Here is a 21,550-nt window from a genome sequence, read left to right on the forward strand (position 1 = left end):
GTCTTGGTGTGTCCTGGCTTTTGTGGCGCTATCTCAGGCCCAGTGCTGGTGGCAGCCCTTCATGGTACATAGGGTGGCCTCTCCACGCTATGCTTCTAGGTTTAGCACAGGCAGCAAACAACTGCAGGTTGCTTTATAGTTCCTACACTTGTAGTCCCCAACTGGTCACAGGCAGTGGCTGACCTGGGCCTTCACCAGAGCCCCTCCCAAGAGACTCCTGAACCAACATACTTGGAAGTTGACTCCAGACCACAGCAGAGTACCAGCCAATTAGCCCCACAAGTGGCACACCAAAAGGGTGGTCTCAACAAGCATCGGAACCCACTGAGGCAAATCCAACTCTTTGGGGTAAGCCCCCGCACAGTAGCCCATAAGATGTGGATATAGCCAAATCTTACAGCCAGTCAGCCTGAGGGTCAATTCCACCCACTAAGGTACCAATAGGAATCAAGGCTCAATTATAACAGGAGGGTACACACAACCCACACAAGGGACACTTCTGAAGCACCCACTATAGCTGACCAGGAAAACTGTGCCACTGGGCCCCACAGGGCATGTACTACATAAGACCACCCAGACAAGACTGGGAGACATAGCAGATCTACCTAATACATAGAAACAAACACAGACAGTCAACCAAAATGAGGAGACAAAGAAACATGTCCCAAATGAAAGAACAGGGGAAAACTCCAGAAAAAGAACTAGATGAAATGGAGGCAAGCAACCTACCAGAGACAGAGTTCAAAACAATGGTTATAAGGATGCTCAAGAAACTTAGTGAGAACTTCAAGAATGAGAAAGCAAGCATGAAAAAGAACATGGAAACCATAAAAAAAAAGACTACTCAGAAGTGAAGAATAACTGAAATGAAGAATGCACTAGAAGGGATCTCCAGAAGACTAGATAAGGCAGAGAAATGAGTCAGTGATTTGGAAGAGAAGGTAGCACAAAACACCCAATCAGAAGAGCAAAAAGAAAAAAAAAAAAGATTTTGAAAAATGAGGATAGTTTAAAAGACCTCTGGGACAAAATCAAGTGTAGCAACATTCACATTATATGGTTACCAGAAGAAGAGAGAAAGCAAGGATTGAGAACCTATTTGAAGAAATAGTGATGGAAAACTTCTCTACCCTGGTGAAGGAAATAGACATACAAGCCCAGGAAGCACAGAATCCCAAACAAGATGAGCCCAAAGAGGCCCGCACCAAGACACATCATAATTAAAATGACAAAGGTTAAAGAGAGAATCTTGAAAGTAATAAGAGAAAGGTAACTAGTAATTTATAAGGGAGCTCCCATCATAAGATTGCCAATTGATTTCTCAACAGAAACTTTGCAGGCCAGAAGGGATTGGCACACAATATTCAAAGTGATGAAAAGTAAGGATCTACAACCAAAATTACTCTACGGAGCAAAGCTATCATTTAAAATTGAAGAACAGATAAAGAGCTTCCCAGACAAGAAAAAGCTAAAGGAGTTCATTAACACCAAACCAATATTATGAAGAATGTTAGAGGGACTTCTTTAAAAAGAGGAAAAAGAAAAAAAGAAAGATGAAAAATATGATAATAAAATGGAAATAGCTATAAACCTATTAACAATTACATTCAATGTAAATGGATTAAATGCTTAATCAAAAGACACAGGAGGGCTGAATGGGTAAGAAAACATAACCCATAAATATGCTGTCTATAAGAGACTCACTTCAGATTGAAAGGCACATACAGACTGAAAGTGAAGGGATGAAAAAAAGATATTTCATGAAAACGGAAACGAATAACAACAACAAAAAATCTGGGGTAGCAATACTTATACCAGACAAAATAGACTTTAAAACAAAGGCATAACAAGAGACAAAGAATGACCCACTAATCTTACTTCTGAGCATTTATCTGAAGAAACCCAAAACTCTACTTCAAGCGGACCAATGCATCCATATGTTCATTGCAGCATTGTTCATAATGGTCAACATGTGGAGGCAGCATGTGGGTGTCCATCGATGGAAGAATGCATAAAGAGGAGGTGGTACATATATACAATGGAATATTGCTCAGCCATGGAAGGGAATGGGTTCTTGCCATCTGAGGAGGCATGGGTGGAGCTGGAGGATATTGTGCTGAGTGGAGTATATCAGACAGAGAAAGACAGATGAAATGTGATTTTTGCTTATACCGTGTTTTCCTGAAAATCAGACCTAACCAGACCATCAGCTCTAATGCATGCTTTGGAGCAAAATTAATATAAGACCTGGTATTATATTTTATTATATATTATATTATTTTATATTACATTATACCCGATATTATATTATACCCGATATTATATTATATTATATTATATTATATTATATTATATTATATTATATTATATTATATTATACCCAGTCTTATATTATATTAAAATAAGACCGGGTCTCATATTAATTTTTGCTCCAAAAGACGCATTAGAGCTGATGGTCTGCTTGGTCTTATTTTTGGAGAAACACAGTATGTGGAATCTAAAGAACAAAATAAACCAGCAAAACAGAAACTCATAGATACAGAGAACATTTTGATGGCTGCCAGATGGGAGAGGGGCTGGGGGTGTGTGAAAAAGGGGAAGGGATTAAGAAGTACAAATTGGTAGTGACAAAATAGTCATGGGGGTGTAAAGTACAGCATAGGGAATATAGTCAGTGATATGGCAATAATTATGTATAATGCCAGGTGGGTACTAGACTAGTCAGGCGGGTTCTTCTTAAATTATATAAATGTCTAACCACTATGCAGTACATCTGAAATTAATATAAAATAATACTGAATATCAGCTGCAATGGAAAAATAGTAAAAGGGGAAAAAGTGAAGGGGAATAAGAGGTCCAAATTTTCAGATATAAAGCAAATCAGTTATGGGGATGTAATATACAGCACGGGAATATAGTCAATAATATTGTAATAACGTGGTACAGCGTCAGATGGTTGCTGGACTTATGGTGACCACTTCTTTAGGTATATAAATATTGAGTAATGATAGTGTACCCCTGAGACAAATATAATATTGTATGTTTACTATCTTTTCAATAAAAATATTTTGAAAAACCTTGATCAAAGACCCAGAATCCCAAGGATACATAAAATTTACCTGTTGAAAGTGCTCCTGATTTGATGCCAAGTAAAAGTACAATCTATATGAAACAGTAAAAAAAAAAAAAAAAGAAAAAAAGAGGGTGTGTGAGTGTTCTGTCTTTAAAATTTACTTTTGAAATATTTAATTGGGGTATGATTTATCAATAGTAATGTACATACATCTTAAATGTGCGGCTTAATTTTTACTTATGGGTATAGAGTCATATCTTCTAAAAGCTTAATCTAGGGCATCTACTAATTAATTATTCTGGGTGCCATTACCATTTGCAAATACAGTTAAGTCCTCACCTAACATAATCTATAGGTTCTTGGAAACTGCAACTTTAACCAATTTCACCACGAGCTAACTGGTATCAACAAGAATTAAGTCCCTATAGCATATTTCTGTCTATCAATTAGCCTATGGTAAAACTGGTTTTTGCTACACCTGATTTCACTTAAAGTTACAGTTTTCAAGAACCTATGGACAATGTTAAGTGAGGACTCACTGTAGCCCAGGCAGTAATAAACCAGTAGATGACCTTTGTAAAGGAAGACTAGGTCAAGGACAAGTGCTTTCCATGATTCTATCAGAGTTTGGTTATTTATTGAAGATTCCTGTTCTGGGGACCCTGCCTAGAGATTCTGACTCAGCAGGCTAGGTTGGGAGTCAGGAAAACGTGTTTTTAACAAGTATTGGGCAAATGTAGTCCGCAGCGTTCCTATATTTAACCCTTACAATCCTATGAGGTTGAGGGTTTATTCCCATATCACAGACAAGTAAACTGAGGAACTAAGAGGCGAAGCAACTTACCCACATCCAGCTAGCAAGAGAGACCTGAGATTCTGATTCTGAGTCCACCTTCTTAACCACTGTTCTCTGCAGCCTCCCAGGAGCAGTTTCTTATTCCCTGGAGCTTTAGTGGCTCTTTGAATTTGCTAAGTGTATAACATAAACCTTTCCTTAACTCTCCTGACAACTTAATTGTAACGTCTACTGCAAAGTGATTATGAAAATTAAATAATGATGACTGCATTAGTCAGCCCAGGCTGCCACAACAAAATACCATAGACTGGGTGGCTTAAGCAACAGGTAATTATTTTCTCACAATTCTGGAGGGTGAAGTCCAAGGCCAGGTGCCAGCACGGTGGGTGTCTAGTGAGAGCTCTCTTCTTGGTTTGTAGATGGCCATCATCTTGCTGTGTGATCACGTGACTTCTTTGTACACATCAGGGAGAAAGAGAACTGGAACTCTCGTGACTCTTACAAGGACACTAATTCTATCAGAGCAGGGCCATATCCTATTTCAGCCTTAATGGTCTCCTTATTGGCCCTATCTCTAAATACAGTACATAAAGAATTGGGACTTTGACATATGGACTGATGGGGTGGGGATGGAGTAGGATTCAATCCATAGCAATGACCTAAATAGAGGCTTATCTAGCATAATGCCTGGGACGTAGCAGGACTGGGCAACTGTCAGTCACCTTAGCAGTGATGGAAAGCCCTGAACAGAATGTCAGAGATCTTCCTTTTTGTTGCAAAAGAATGGACTGGGACTCTAGCTAGTAGGAAACAGGTTTCTTCCAAAATCGACTTATTCTCTCAAACACAGTTCACAGTTGATTTGTTTAGACCCCCCACCCTTCACCCCTTAGGCTCAGGCACATCTAAGTTATATTTTTCTGGAAGATAAAATATTTGATTGTGTTTCACAGCAGTCACCCCAGGAATGCTCACGTGTTCTTGGTGTTGGCCGCCATGCAGAGATGTTTACGAGGAGTCACCTCTCCCACTGACAAGCTTCAATGGTGCTACATGCATCAGTCGTTCAATTTACAGCAGTGCACTCAGGAAGTTCACAACAGCCATGTCATTATTTTAGCGATTCTCATCCCTCAGCTTTTTATGAATTCTTGGGAACACATTTTTTTGCTTATCCAAAGCCTATTTGATGTTGCTGAACATTGAAAAAAAAAAAAAGGTGCTCTTGCCCATTTGGAGTAAGTGTGCTGGTTTTTTTTGGTTACTGTCGTCATAATTGGCGAGCGAGATGGGCCTACAGAGAACGAGGATTAAGGTCACGCTATTTCTGGAATTCTGGAGGAGAGGAGGTATAACGCAGAAATTCTGCACACCCAGTTTGTTGGCGAAAGGTTTGGAAGCACAGAGCTTGTGAAGAGTGACTTTGGTCTGAGCCCAGTTCTCTGACCTGTGGGCCTGAGGGAAGGGTTTGGGGTAGCTGAAAAAGAGGAACAGATGAATGCCCACCCCTCTCCTATGATACCACTTGGGAGCCAAAGACACTGAGCATTTCTACTAAACATGCAGCATAATTATTGGCGCCGAAGGAACTAACCTGTTTCTCAGTGCTAAAAGGAGTTGCTGCCTCAGGCCCGCCTCAGTAATTTTAGGAATGTTTTCCACAGGGAAAGTCTGGCCAACTGCATTTGTCAAACATTATATTGCAAGCAGCCTGTGGTGTTCGCACTCAGCCCGGGAGGCCTTCTCACTCTTAGGGAATGTAGGCATTATCCATGGGCAGTGAAAAAGGATTTACGTGTCCGAGGAGCGACACTCTGTCCAACTGTGAAGTGTGGGGTTCTCCTACACACCCGTCCATTCCATTTGCCCCATTACACTTAGTGATCGCACCAACTGCCAGCCTCGTGCCTGTCTTCATACGATTTTGGGAGCCCCTTGGAACTGGTGGGAGGGAGATGAGCAGAGTGAGGAGATGCATGGACTTTGGAATCAGACAAACCGGCAGTTGAATCCTGAGAACTCTACTTACAATGTAATCTTGGGCAAAATATTAATCTCTGAATTCAAGTCTCCTCATCTGTATGAAGGGGGTGATAGTATCTTCTGCTTCATCCAGTTATTGATAGGATCGATTGAGAAGTGTATGTAAATGCTTAGCCTATGACAGAGATGTAATAAGTGATTGATAAATGTTAGCAATTGTGAAGATTGGAGAACATCATTAAAATTAATATGTGAATGACTGATAAGTAATTGGACATATTTGGTCCTACATGTAATATTGCGTTTATCAGGCACTCATGGTGCCTTAAATCAAAGTCAGTGAGATATAAGGACTGGGCTAATGAAGAGTTCTTGGTTTGTTTGTAGGGAAAGGGAGGTGTGAGGTGAAAACTGGGGGACTGGAACCCCTCAACTCACACCACAAAGCTAGTTCTGAATGCTACGTGAAACAACACCGCAGGTAGGTAGCCTAATGATGGTTTCCTCCTTGGGGCAAGAATGTTCAGTTCACTTTAAGGAACTCTTAAAAAGCTCCTATTAGGGACAGACATTGCATTGATGGTAGGGGAATACTGTAGTACCTCGGTTTTTGAACATCTCCGTTGACGAACATTTCGGTTTACGAACGCTGTAAAACCAGAAGGAAATGCTTCGGTTTTCAAATACACCTTGGAAGTTGAACATGTCATAAGGCTTCTGCTGACTGCAAGATCCTGAGGCCTAGCTGTCGCCTGTTTTCCAACGTTTCAGAACTCAAGTGGTCTTCCGGAACGGATTATGTTCCAAAATCGAGGAACCATTGTAAAAAAAATAAACCAACTGTGAAAAAAATAAACCAACAGAAAGAGCTAATTGTTCAGGTTATTCATTCCTTGTTTCATTTTCCCAGTAAAACAGAGTTAATTTTAATTGTCCTTGTCTTACATGGCGAAGCTCTTGAAGGCCTTATTATAATACACATTTTTACACATTGTGATATATGTTGAACTATATAAAGCATAGATGGGATAAGGGAATAGGTAAGAGATAACCAGAAAATTCAAAGAACATATTTAAAAATTAGAGCTTTAAGACTACTAAATAACACAAAGACTATTACCTTCAAAGGAAAAATTTCCCAAGACATTGGAATATCATGATGTGAGAATGTCTGTCAGAACGTAAGTCTTGTTCAACTTGGAGAAAAAAAGTGCATGGATAATTTAAAGCCATAGATGATATGAAGTCTTCATTATACTCTGTCACTTCAGTTTTCTTCCTACCTGTAGTTGACAAGCTGGAGTTTGGCCCCTTTTCCTGTTATGATGGAAAGAATATAGACTTTGTAGTCATAAGGACCTGGGTTCAAATTCTGGACACTCACTCTGTGATCCTAGGCAGCTACTTAACCACACAGAACCATGGGTTTTTTGTTTGTTTGTTTGTTTGTTTGTTTTTTGTAAAGTGGAAGCCATAATACCACTTTATGAAGAGTCATTGTAGAGACTACAAGATGGTGTATCATTGCAGACTTTCACCTAGCAGGCATCTAGTACTTTCCTTTCTCCACACTACTGCTGGAAGCTGGCCGTGAAAGATCATGATGCCACAGAGAACGTGCGGAAGACAATAACTTGTCTTTGGAAATCTACCCAAATGATACCATTAAACAGTCAAAAATTGGCTCCCACCTCTTTTGCTGCGCATTCTCCTATATTAAATTGGTCTTTGCGTATAGCCAATACCTGTTAGCAATATCAGCTTTCCTGGAGATGGGACCTTGCCTTATCCAAATGACAGATGCTTAGAAGATAGAAATGAGGCAATTGTTCAGCTGGTCTTGGATGAGGAGGTATGGTACCTGGGTGGGCCCTCCTACCTGACAGGTGGGTCCTTATTAGTGATTCTTTCTCCTCACTTCTTTTCTGGAGTCTCTTGACTGTTGGGCTCCATTAGGGGTGGCCTTTGGATGAGAGTATCCGAGAGCACCAGACCGTTTAAGGCATCTGACTAGTTGCTTTTTCTTTCTTTTTGGTAGCTTGCATTGTGGCATCAGTTGGGAGATGCTAATTACAGCAATTAAGTAAAATGAGGATGTAATATTGCTTAGCAACCCAGTTACCTAATATGTAATTTTACTAATTTGGCTGAACTGGTGTGCTGCAGTTGTTTTTGTTTTAATTAAGGATATTAATAATAATGTTTTTGTATGGAACGTTTTAGGCAACATTCTCTAACTCCCATCCAGAATTAAATTAGTGCTTCAGCATACCTTGTGAAACAGGTTTTAGTTTTTGTTTTTATCAAAATCAGTCAAGCAAAGGGGCATAGCTGAAGCTCCAGAAACAATATGCGGCCTAGTCCCTCAGTTACTGATGGAGAAACATTAGGCCTGGCCTCCTGTAGGAATGAGTATTTCTACCACCACGTTCCTCCAAGTCTTCAACAAAGAATTTTACCCAAAAATGTACTTATCCCACAGCCATACTGAGCCGCATGGAATCCACCACTTTGGGCGTTTGAAGTAATTTTAAGACATTTCACCATTTCTTTGTATTTACCCATTTCATTTATATACAATTCTTTAAATGTACTCGGGAGCCATGCTGGCCACCAATTTGAAAGTTTAATGACTTTCCCTTTTTTGATAAAATGGTCACCTTCTACTCTCAGACCAAAAACGGTAACTCTGACTGCCTAAATAAACAAGTCACTACAGAAAACACCAGTTGCCAGAGATGGAAAGAAGAAACAGATTGAAAGAAGAAACAGTAAATGGATGTGAGGCTGATAGCCTAGAACATTTCATCCTAGTTACCTATTGAGATCACTTTTTTCCAGAATTGAATTTAATTGGAAATGAGCATTTAGTGAATGTGAACCCAAGTTCTTTGGATTTAGCATTAGCTACTGTTTCATGTGGTTGAGGGACTGAGAGTGGGAGAGAAGTCAGTATCTCACAGTGGTCATTCATTACATACTCCTTGGAAAATAAGTCCTCATTGTATCCCAGCTGTTCATTTAGTCATTCATTTAACAACTTTTTATTGAGTACCTGCCATGTGTTTGGAATTGTTCTTGGTGCTAGACATTCAGCAGGGAATAATCAAATTAAAATCCTGCACTAATTGAACTAATGATAATAATGGATTTTAGTATATAATCTATATCAGGCGTTGTGCCATGCAGTGTTTATGTAACTTATTTCATCCTCACCACATGACCATGAGGCAGGCATATTGTTATCCCCAGTTTGCATTTGAGGAGTCTGGGGCATGGAGAGTTTAAGAAACTTGCTAAGGTCACACAGTTGGCAAATATCTCATCTGGGGTATCTGACTGCCCTGTCTGCTCATATCGGTGCCTTCCTTTTTTTTGCACCACTCTCTAATATCATGTGGTCCTATTCATTTGTTCGCTTAGTCACACTCCTTTGTAAAAGGAAATGTAAAATCTTGCTGGAGTTGGTGACTTTGCTTCCAACCATGGGTTTATCCATGGGAATGTGTATCTGAATTTTGCAGCCAGGAAATGAAGCATATCCTTGGGTTTGTCAAGCAGTTTCAGATAAAACTAAGAAATTGGGTGTGAATTGCAGCTTGAAAGCCTGTCCCAGGGTGCCAGTATTTTTCTCTGGCTGAGTAAGAAAGTTATCTTCTCTTGGGAGACAGCATTTTCGCAGTGACTATAGTTTAGTTCCTACCGCAGATAAGAGACAGATGGTCATATTTTTAAGGATACACAAATAGCTGAAAATGTAAAATAATTGAAAGATAAATAATAGCTATTTCTGAGTCCCTCCTGAGACTGCAGATCAGGAAAGGTCTTTGGGAAGAATCTTGGGAGGAATATAAAAAGCCTGTTCCTGGCAAAATGGGAAGAACTCAGGCGGATGGATTCTATCCTTAGCCCTTACCTTTTCAAGTGTCCATCCAAATGGTGACTTTTAACATCTTAATGTCCAGTTGACATTTACTTGGTACTTAATGTCCAGAATCTGGCTACGGTAATGTGTTCTCAAATGTGGTCTGCAAACGAAGACTCCATTAGGAGGACTTTCACTGGCCCCAAATATTAAAGCATTTCAAAATAGGTCAGTTGTGTATGTGTGTGTGTTGGTGTATGTGTGCATTTTCCTTTGCAAACTTAAAACATGCATTTTGAAAATGTTTTGAAAAATTGTATTCATGCAGTTATTCAGCTGACATGAACAGAACACCTAACATGTGCCAGGTGGGATACCATGGAATCGTGAGAGATGAGACAAGACTCCTACCCTGAAGGCCATCAAGGTCCAGTTAAGGAAGATGAAGTGGTCCTCTTAAAACAATGGCATCCATAGATTGATAATGATGTGTGGGAGTCTAGAGAAGGGGCACCTACCTGGAGGAGATCATGCTATGCTTGGTCTTGAGCTCCAGCAGATGGCTATGCAAGTTTCTTTCCACAGCGTCATCCTACCCAAGAGCTGTCAACTTTGACCCATGAACAACAAACCTTACAGAGTGAGGTGAAGGCCTTAAGAAGTACAAATGGGTAATTACAAAATAACCACGGGATGTAAAGTACAGCAGAGGGAATGTAGTTCATAATAAGGTAATAACTATGTATAGTGCCAGGTAGGTACTAGACTGGTCAAAGGGATCACTTCTTAAATTATATAAATATCTAACCACTATGCTGTACACCTGATGTTAATATAAAATCATACTGAATGTCAACTGCAATTGAAAAATCAAAATTGGGGAAAAGGTGACGGGGAATAAGAGGTCCAAATTTCCAGGTATAAAACAAAAAGTCATGGGGATGTAATGTACCTTCTAGTACTTTGGTGTGTAGTCTTCCCAGCAAGGACTTGAGTTCTTTGAAGGAGAAGGATGCTGTCTTTCAAATGCCACTAATTTCTGGTCTTCCACTGCACCATGGGGAATACAATCAATAATACTGTGATAATGTGGTACCGTGTTAGATGGTTGCTGGACTTACCATGGTGATCACTTCTTTAGGTATATAAATGTTGAATAACTATGGTGCCCGCCTGAAATAAATATAATATTGTATGTTAGCTATATTTTAATAAAAACCTAAACAAAAAGGTTTAACAGGGTAGATCTGAGGCCACAGCTCTGCTTTCATACCTAACTGAATTGACTCCTAATGGTTATGGTGACTTAACACTGTACCCATTTGACTGATAAGCTGTGAATCCAATACTGATTTCTTTCAAGTACAAATGAATATTACAGGAAACTGTCAATACTTTTTTTTTCTGAATAATACATTTTTTTCACTTCATCTATTACTGTCAATACATTTTTTTTCACTTCATCTATTACTTTTCTAGTAATCTTGTTTGTGAATGAAACAGTTGAATATAAGGAAGCCACATTGACCCTCAGCAACTACTGTTTCCTCTTTTCAAAAGTAAAATACGGTAACTTAAAAAAATCCAATACAGAACCTCACCTGGGAACAGGGTCACATAAACTACTTTATTCCATGTTCTGAAAATCAGGATACAATTGCCACTTTCCCAGTCCTCCAACCGCTCACTTGTTCTCCCTCATTTCCCAAAGATCCCCATGGCCCTGAGTTTCACTTACATACTAAGTCCTTCTAGTACGTTGGTGTGCAGTCTTCCCAGCAAGGACTTGAGTTCTTTGAAGCAGAAGGATGCTCTCTTCCAAATGCAGCTCCCTTCTGGTTTTCCATCGCACCTTACTCAGGCTCAGATCTCAAAAGCATTCTTTTCGTCAAGCAGCAAAGCACGAATTTACAAGTTACCTTGTCTTTCAGCCATCCGTCCATCTTACGGTTAGCCTGGATATGTAGAGCCTCTTCAATACCTTCCTGGACCATAGGCATCTAAAAGCAGCAGCTCATGTTGTCTTTGGCAGCATTAGGGCACCTTTCCTAATTTGGATCTTCACTCTCCCATCGGAAGGACTCTTTCCTCTGAATAGTGTTTTGATATCATGAGGCAGGAATTATGCTTTTAACATAAGAAAACCAAGGGTAGAGGCAAGGGATGGAAATCACACTGACTGAGTACAAACAATATGCTAGGTTCTATGCTATGCACCCTACGTAGAGTATTTCATTTGCCCTTCATTTATGAGGTAGGATCATTAGAACATTGAAAGAGCAGAATGGGGCTCTAATGCAGGTTTTTATGCTTTCCAAAGCTATGTCAATTATTTATGAGGTAGGATCATTAGAACATTGAAAGAGCAGAATGGGGCTCTAATGCAGGTTTTTATGCTTTCCAAAGCTATGTCAATTATCAGTTTACCATGCAGTTTGTCAGAGATGCCAAACTGATACCGATTTTAAGATTTTAACAAAGGAAGAACTAGATAGATTTATTAGAGAGTCTAAAACTTAAACACCATTGAATATAAAAATACTTTAGAACAATTAAGAAAAAACAATACAAATTTGTGCTTTTTATATATACCTTTCTTAATAAATTTTTACCCGACCCTCAAGCCATTTAAAACCCTACACTGGGCTTTTGAGAATGGCTTCTGTTTTCTTTACCCTCACCGAGATTTGGAAACCTCCGTCGGTTTCTCAGCCCCTTTTGTTCACTTCTCATTACAAAATTCCCTTCTCCCTCCTGACGAAGTAGACTCGGTCTCTACATGTGAAATTCCTGTGTGTGAGCACCCATGGAGACTTCCTCTCACAATGTCCTAGACTCCTTTCAATGAGATTCATGAAATTTCTCTATATTTGATTATTTTTTTATCTTGAGCTATAATTGACGAATAACATTACATACGTGTGAAGTGTATAACGACGTGATGATTTGATACACACGTGGAATGATTACCCCAATCATCACATTTATCACCTCACAGTTACACTGTTTGTGTGTGTGAGAGAGAACAGTTAAGATCTACTCTGTCAGCAAATTTCAAGTATACAATACAGTATTATTAACTATAGTCACCAAGGTATACATTAGATCCTCAAAACGTATTCATCTTGTAACTAAAAGTTTGTACCCTTTGACCAATAGCTCCCCATTTCCCCCAGCCTCCAGCCCCTGGCAACCATCATTCTATGCTTTGTTTCTGTGAATCTGACTTTTAATTTTTTTAATTTTCTTTCTTTCTTTCTTTTTTCTTTTTTTTTTTTTTTTTTTTTTTTTTTAAGATTCTACATATAAGTGAGCCCATATGGTATTTCTCTGTCTGGCTTATTTCACTTAGTATAATTCCCTCCAGTTTCATCTACATTGTCGCAAATGGCAGGATTTCTTCCTTTCTAAAAACTGAATGATATGCCAATGTGTGTATGAGTGTGTGTGTTTGTGTATTATTTTTTTAAATTCACTCATCCATCGATGGACCATTTCTTGGCTATTGTGAGTAATACTGCAATGAAATGAGAGTACACATATTTCTTTGAGATACTGATTTTGCTTCCTTTGGATGCATTCCCAGAAGTGGAACTGCTGGGTCATATGGTAGTTTTAATTTTAATTTTTTGAGGAAACTCCATACTGTTTTCCATAATGGTGGTACCAATTACATTCCTACCAAGTGTACAAGGGTTCCTTTTTCTCCACATTCTTGCCAACAGTTGTTATCTCTTGGGAATGTATCTTCCAAGATTTTACAACCCAAGGGTTTTGTAATGAATGTTTTTCTTCAAGTTGGCACTGCAAACTACTACCTCCAACTTGATAAGTAAAAAAAGCTCCTACGAGTTATACAGCAAGCTTGTTGCTAGAAATTCAACAGGCTACAATATTTTTTTTTTCCAGCTGATAACGCTGGTCTATAATATTTAAGCTTACAACAGAAAATAAGCTTTGGGATTTCCTTTGTGCAGTTTTTAATCTAGAGGTAACAAGTGCTTTGCCTAAAAAAATAATTCTCCCAACCACCAAGCGAATAGACACACCTGAAATTTCTGTAGCAACTGGTAAAGTGTTTCTTTCTGTGTTAAAAGATAAGGCTGAAAATGCAAAGACCCTGGAGAGCAGTAACATTTACTAAATTATACTTTCGCTATCCTGCAAATTATTGATATGATAGTCTCTCCTAAAAGGAGGTTGAGATATTGAGAAGTCTGAGAGAGCCTGAGAGATCCATGTGTATTTTATAGGGAGCAAGTGAGAAGTGGGAGCCAATGGCTGCTCAGAAGGTTGCATTCTGCAAAGTCTGGCTTTTCAGCAAATATTTACTGTGGGCATCACGTCCTGTGCTCATAAGTTGTAAAATCAGTGTGAACAATGAGTATAGTAAAAATCACTCTTGAAAATCCCTTACACATCCCATAAAGCACAATTTGCTTCCTTTTCTTAAGAAGTCCAGCATTGCTGGTTCTTTCTCAAGCTTTAATACAGATACACAGATTGCTACTTCTTCAATGGAGTCCCAAGGTTGTCTGCTTGCATTTGGAGAGCATGTGCATGGAAAATGCCCACTCAGACTTACATTCAATGTACTGCAAACTACTAGATGCTCCAAGTACAAGAAACGGGGATGAAGTCTAACCCAGGAAACAGTAGCTTTCCTGTCCCTTCTCATGCTCACACTGGGACCTACATATGCCCAGGAAAGGAACGGTGGGGGGAATTTCACACATTATTTAAGTTGTCCTCTCTCTCATTTACTTAATTCTCTTTCTTTCTGGATGAGTGAGCACAGCGGAGTTTGTCCGACTGTAGTGAAAGTCACATTATTCAATGGCACTGCATATTCGAGCAGATGTCAAGTTCTTGGAAACTTCTTAATCTACTCCACCATCGTGAGGGGATGGCAAGAAACTCTGGTGAACATAAGGGTACAACGGACCCTTGGGTTTCAGATCAGAATGACAGAGAACAAGTCACCAATTTAGGGGCTTTTATGAGGTGACGTGTCCAATGAATAAAGTAGTTTACACTTTGATGATCTCTTTTTCTCTCTCTAAACAGGTTGGTCCATTCGGGCCCAGGGAAAGGATCACCCCAGGCTGGTGTGGACCTGTCTTTTGCAACACGAACCGGTACCAGGCAGGGAATTGAGACACATGTCTTCAGGGCTGAAATCAGCAGGGACCTCTCTCATTGGACAAGGAGCATAGTACAGGGCTGCCACAACTCAGCTGAACTCATTACCGAAGTCAGCACCGGTGAGCGCAGCTGGCGACGGGGTCCCGATGTCACTCTCCTTCTAGGAAGAATGCACCCTCTACTCCACTCTGGCTTCAGAGAAGTTTCCATTACTGGCCTTTGGGGGTTCCAGCGTAAACCTCAGTTCTTCTAAGTTAAGGCACACCGTATGCCCTAGGAAAATGGAACCTGAGGGTTTGGTTGTGAAAAGCCTTATCCCATCTTCATTCAAAGAAAAGTTGGTAATTTAGCTCGTTGAATGTAATTTTTCTACCTGTAACCCCTGGGTAGCTTCCTGGAGGCATGAACTTTGAGGCACAGCCAGTAGGGTTCTTGTTAGAAACAACAGACCTTGATTCTAAATCATTTATCACAGAATAAAATTATCGGAAATATATTAGGAAGCTTGCAAATTTTATCAGAAAACTGGACTACCAGTTTTCTGAAAACGAGCGGGAACCAAAGGCATGTAGGTGAGGGTGAGCAGAGCAAAGTGTGTACCCTTGGGAAGAATCACCCATCACCTCTGCCCCTGGGATGCATGGAGACGCAGACAGGAAGGAGGGAGCGTGCAATGGTGCAGTCACATTCACGCAGCGCTCTAAGGAAGGACGAGTCAGACGTGTGCGTGTAGAAGGAAGAACCCTTCTATACTACAGGAGTGAGTGATGATCTCCTGTGTGCCAAGCATTTTACACAATGTCTCTGTTTCTCATACTGTGCAAGACAGCCCTTTCCAGTTCCTGAAATCAGCTAACTGAGACAAGACTAATATTTTAAAAATGAAATAACTTGGAATAGAAATGTCAGTGTAGATGCTGTTTTGTTTTGTAGAACCATCCAGGTGTGTGTGTATGTCCTGGGCGACGAGACATCGCCTCATCTCATTTATAATCCTCACAATTCCCTTGTCAACTGAATTGTACAAATCAGGAAGCAAATTCCTAAGGCAGGTGAAGTAACTTGCCCAAGATCACATGAGTACCAAACAACAAACCTGACTTTAACGCTATGTTGTGTCTCTCTAAAGTCCTTTCTTCATTCATGACAGTGTCTACAGAGACACGGAGCTTCTCACTGTTAGGCCAGTGACCCAAAAACAACAGTTCTTTTCAGACTGCTGTGATAAATGATTTTCATGCCACTCTCTAAATCATACAGGTAGGGAGGAAGGTACATAGGTAGGTACCCAACAGATGGATGATAGACAGATACGTAGATACATACGTACATAGATACATAGATAAATTGATGCTGGATGATGGAGACACCCATGCTGTCCAATATGCTAGCCTTTAATCATCTGTAGCTATTTAAATGCAAATGTAAATAAGCAACTTAGTCGCTCTAGCCACCTTTCAAGTGCTCAATCGCCACATGTGCCTAATAGCTGCCATGTTGGACAGTGCCGAGCTAGTACGTTTCCAGCATGGTAGAATGCCCTATGGTACAGCTTTACTCTAGAGGAGCAGGCTTTCCCACGTGTCATCTTAGGTACAGTGTTTCCAAACTTTAGCTGCACTGAAAACAACAAAGTGTTTCAGTTTTACCCTCAAGAGCTTCAGATTGCTGACCCACAGTTCCTGGTGGGGCCTGAGAATTTCCATCTAATGACGTAGCAGGGGGTGCTGGCGCTCCTGGTTGGTGGACCACTCTGCGAGTAGTGCTGCTTTAGGGTGCAGTTTCCTCCGGCACCGAGAGGATTCAAAAGATGGGACACACGTCAACCTGTAGTAGGGTTTCTCCACATTTCCTCTACTTGTGCAAACACGAAACACCAGTTGTTTTGTAGAATTCCTGCTGCGTCTGCAACGTAATCAATGTCTTTTAGAAATTATCCTGAAACAAATTAGTGCCCCTCGATATTTTCAAACAGTGTTGAAAACCTTTTTGGAGTGTCACTGAAACTTTACTATTTTATGCCTCTTCCGTGTGGCAAGAAAAATGAGAGTTTTGCACCTAAGAGATGGAAAAGGCCCAAGCCACCGGCAAGCTAAAGCTAATGCAGTTATATGTGTAACACCAGAGAAGTTCAGATTCCTTGCGACAACTTCAGAAGCATTCTAGGAAAGAATCAAGGTGGCCAAAGAGATTTGGTGTAGTTCACATTCCACAAATTTTGTAAAATCCTTCTCTCTCAATAAACTGAACTCTACTTACGCAGGAAAATAGTGAAGCTATTGATAGAACAGCCAAAGGAGAATAACTAGCAACTGTGTGACTGAGCTAGCGGGTGGTGGGAGAGAAGAAATGGAAATGACCAAAGGTGCAACCCAGTTACAAATTGAAAGATGCTTGCAGGATTGGGGAAAGAGGTGTATGTTTTAATGAACTTGGGTCTTCAATGAAGTTGATAATGTTTTCAGTTTATCCTGGGAAGATTGAGAACATTTTCAGATAACCGATGCCATTATATAAAGGCATTGAATACCATTTGATATCAACTAGAAAAAGGAATCACAAGCAGAGAAGTCAGAATATCTGAGGGCATAGCTTCCTAGTTCAAACAAAGAGGAAGGAAAAACAGTGAAACCCAAGTTTAGAGCCCATTCACCCACATATTCTGCAGGTGGCAGAAGCGATGAATGTCAAAAATGAGGATTCAAGTTGGGAAGCCAGAACTACACCTCTGCCACTGGTCTCGGTCCCCCTTGGACTGGAGGGGTGGCAGAGGTCTAGGACCCTCCGAGAAGATAAGATTTATCAATTGGCTTTGCCTAGAAGGACTCAAAGACCTATTAGAGAATGCACCTTAGGAAAATATCAGCCCTTAGTTCCAAGTCGAAAGTTGCCACAGTAAGTTGGAGGAAGGGGGGTATAGGTTTTAACCAGAGTTTCAGGTAGAAGCTACCTCATTCTGTGGGCAGACACACAGCCCTATTTCTTCCCCAAATTCTGAAGGTCTCCCCCATCCCACTATTACTCTGAGAAATTCCTTCCAAAGTCCCTCTCCATATCCCTCCATCTCCTGAGTACCAGAGTGTGAGAAAGACACATGGCAGAGTGGAAAGAACTTGAATTTCGAAATCTAAATCACGTGGATTGTGACATGTTCACCTCTGAGCTTTGCTTGTTTCACCTATAATAAGCTAAGGTCCTGCTTCAGAAGTGTGTGGCAAGGTAAAATTCAGTTTGGTTTATAAGCTGAGCTAATGCAAGTCTAATCAGTAATGCCCTTATTGGTACTCCTCCCAAACCCCATTCCCAGCAAAGAAAACATCCTGGTATCCCTAAAGAGCTTTCAGACATATGTAGAGGCCTGAGCCAATTTACTAGCCTGGGTGTGTTTTGTGAGGCAAAAAATAAAAACAAAACAACAACAAAAAAAACCCTGAAAAATAAAAACTCCAATCTGATATCTAATAATCTTTTCCAGAACTCTTTTATCAAGGGTTTTAAACCTTCACTAGTCTTGCTAAATGGGAACTTGGATGCTGGTGGCTGTCCTTCCAACCAGCTCATAAGCTTAAAGCGCTGGTCTCTTTCTAAACGCAGTGAGGACCACAGAGAAAAGCTGGCACCTAACCTGAGCTACAGGTTTCAGTGTTGTTCCTTTGGTTCAGAGGGCAGCGTGTGGACCATTCCTGGATGCCACACTGGGCAGGGGGAGGAAATGTCCTTCTTCGTGGAAGGTGCCACATCTGCCATCGATCTGCTATAGCACCTTTTCCAGGACCCAAGGTCATCAGATCATCAGGGAAATTCAAAAGGCACCCCTTTCTACTTATAAATGAGCTTTGGTCAGCTTTCTTGAAATTAGATCACCTTTGAACTACCCACTCCTGACTTCTTAGGAGTGTTACATTTGTTAACTTTGATCATATAACGGGGGGAATGCTAGCTTTTTCACCAGAGGGAAGACAAGACATTGACTGATTGTGTGTGTGTGTGTGTGTGTGTGTGTGTGTGTGAGAGAGAGAGAGAGAGAGAGAGAGAGAGAGAGAGAGAGAGAGAGAGAGAATCAAGATTCAGCGGTAGCTTGCCCTAAATCAGAATCAGATGTCAGCTTTTTCCCTCCTGAGACAAGGCCATCGGAAGGCAAGTACACCTATCTGCCTGTGGGTTGTCAGACGATCAGATCAGGGCTAGAGCCCAGATAAAAATTCAGTAAATCACAGCAAATGGAATTTCTTTCCATTTCCTTTAGTTTCATAGAACAAGTTAAATTACAAGATCGAAAGCAGTCCAAGGGGAATATTTTCATGAACAATTATTAATTTTTTAACTTTAGAAAGAAATCTGTGCCTGGCCTTTGGGACTGAGACCTAAAAGTTAAGTGCCTGGGAAAATGGATTGACTTCCATTGTTCTCTCTCTTTCTCTCTCAGCTTGCACCTACAAAAACCAGGAGTGCCGCTTGACCATACACTATGACAATGGATTTTCTGTTACCACTGAACCACAGGAGGGTGCCTTTCCCAAGACAATCATACAGGCTCCATATGAAAAGCTGAAAATGTCTTCAGATGATGGAATAAGGATGCTGTATTTAGATTTTGGAGGCAAAGATGGAGAGATTGTAAGTGCACGTTCCTGTACAAAGTATGATTTCGTATATGTCATGAAGCGACATAACCTATAATGGCTCACAAACATAATGCTGCCTTATATTTATTTATCAGTTGACGATTAACTAAGTACTTGCAGATTCACGTCTTATTCGCTCCTTGAGAAACAGCGATCAGATCCAATTTTTTTTCAGTGTTTAACTTTGGTCTGACTGTCCACTAGGACACTACAGAAATATTTGAGTTAAAGGAAAGAATCCTTTACAAAGTCAGCATGGAATTCTTCTCAGATAGGGTTCCACCAGCTTCAAAATATGCCCTTTATTTTTGAAAGTAGCAAGCCTGTGATGTCACCTCGGTATTGTGCTAGGCGGCAGGGATGCAGGGACGTAAAAGACACAGTCACGCCCGCTGAAAGGTCTCAGAGGAACAGCGCATGGAGAGCAAGAGGTGTGTGGGAGAGGCTGGACTAGAGGCAGAGTGGAAACGGCAGTGGGGGAACAGAGAAACCATCCCTTCTACACACGGAGACAGTGCCAGACAGAAGCCCAGGATTTGGAGGCTAATGTTAAATAACATCCGACAAAATTAATGAATTTGTTAGTTAAGGTAACATCGATACTTCTCATATCCATGCAAACAGCCCCTGTGTTTAAATTCATGGTTTCCTGTGATCATTACTGTCTACCCTAATGAAAAAGGAAATTAGTTCAGTTCCACCAAAGGGCAAGAATTGAACATTCTTCTACTTTCTAGCAAGTGTACTTCTTAACATTTCTCAGGAAGACTGAGCATCTCATTTAAACTGCAGAATGTAGAACTTCAAAGAGGTCCTTGATTTTTTTTTTTTTTTTTTTTGTTTAGGTCCTTGATTTTTTGTAACAAGTCGTCTCTGTTTGGCTTAATAACTAGTCCCTGGGTTAGTCAACAAATACTGACTTCCACTTGATGACAGGGATGGGGATTATATAACACACAGCGATAAATCTCAGTTTTAAAGGTCCAATCATTGATTTCAGTTCGGCTACTGGCCTCCACATTCTCTCCTTTGCCAACCCCCATCTCTCCATAGTTATTTCACTCATTTAAATTCTCCAAAAACCATTCAGGGTTACCTAGGGGGGGATGGCTCAGAGAAAGGGCCAGGACCACACTTCTGAAAGAGTGTAGAGGCCTTTACATTTCCAGCACCACTGGTCTAGAACATGCAATACTAGTAGCCCCAACACAGCACCAGATTTTTTACTAAGACCACACCCTGTGGCCAAGTTGATCTGAACTCACTTTCGAAGAGCATTTTCCAGCTCATCATGTTTCTAACTTTTAAAATGGATCTGCGGTGTTTTGTAGGATTTCTTGTTGTCAGAAAGTTAAGCCTGAAGAACCAGTTTGGAAATAAGTGACTTGAAAGTCGATTTTACTAAGAAAGCTTCTAGTTCAATTGCTGCTCTGTCAATCACCCAACTGTGTACTTTTGCCTAAAGGTGACTACTGTCTAGTGAAGTGGAAAAGAACGAGGACCAGTCTCCTGCTTTATATGTATCCTTGGCTTGAAAATTCAAGGCTGTTTTTGCCTGTGACAAAAATCACTTATGTCTAAATGTCAACCTTTCTGCCTATAATTACAGCCCTAGCTGGAAGACTTAGGAAGGACTGATTTTTTGGCTGCCAGTATATTAGGCTGACAAGCTCAAATTCAGAGATATCTCCCACAGTGTCTAGTTAAGCAAGCCCAGGAAACACACACCAGGCTTTTCTGGTGTAGGGGTGGGGAGCAGAGATGTAGGAAATGCATTAAACTGAGGGTATAAGAACCCCATGTTTTCTAAGTCTGGAATTAATCACCAACTGTCCTGGGCAAGTCCTTGGATTTCTGTAGATGTGAGTCTCCCCATCCACAACATAAAGGGACTGAAGTAGGTCATCTTTAAAGTAACTTCCAAAAGTTGCCATCTGCATTAGTGTAACAGAAAATTGTGGTTAAGCCCTGACTCAGGCTTCAGAATTGCATTTGAGTCCAGGCTTTCTCTGTATGGTAATATCTTTGATCTCAGAAAGTTTTCTAACTTCTCCAACTGGTAG

General features: G+C 40.5%; 1 protein-coding gene across 1 annotated transcript in view; it reads left to right on the forward strand.

Moving 5' to 3' along the window:
• The window catches only part of SNTB1 (syntrophin beta 1), a 212,786-nt gene that overhangs the window by 184,008 nt on the left and 7,228 nt on the right, over positions 1-21,550 (forward strand). Inside the window, exons 5-6 of the mRNA XM_081070731.1 lie at positions 14,785-14,981; positions 19,289-19,479. Coding sequence (XP_080926857.1) covers positions 14,785-14,981; positions 19,289-19,479 — 388 coding nt within the window. The remainder of the gene's footprint in view (positions 1-14,784; positions 14,982-19,288; positions 19,480-21,550) is intronic.

Source organism: Rhinolophus hipposideros (genome assembly GCF_964194185.1).
Source record: "Rhinolophus hipposideros genome assembly, chromosome: 13".
In the NCBI taxonomy this organism is placed as follows: domain Eukaryota; kingdom Metazoa; phylum Chordata; class Mammalia; order Chiroptera; family Rhinolophidae; genus Rhinolophus; species Rhinolophus hipposideros.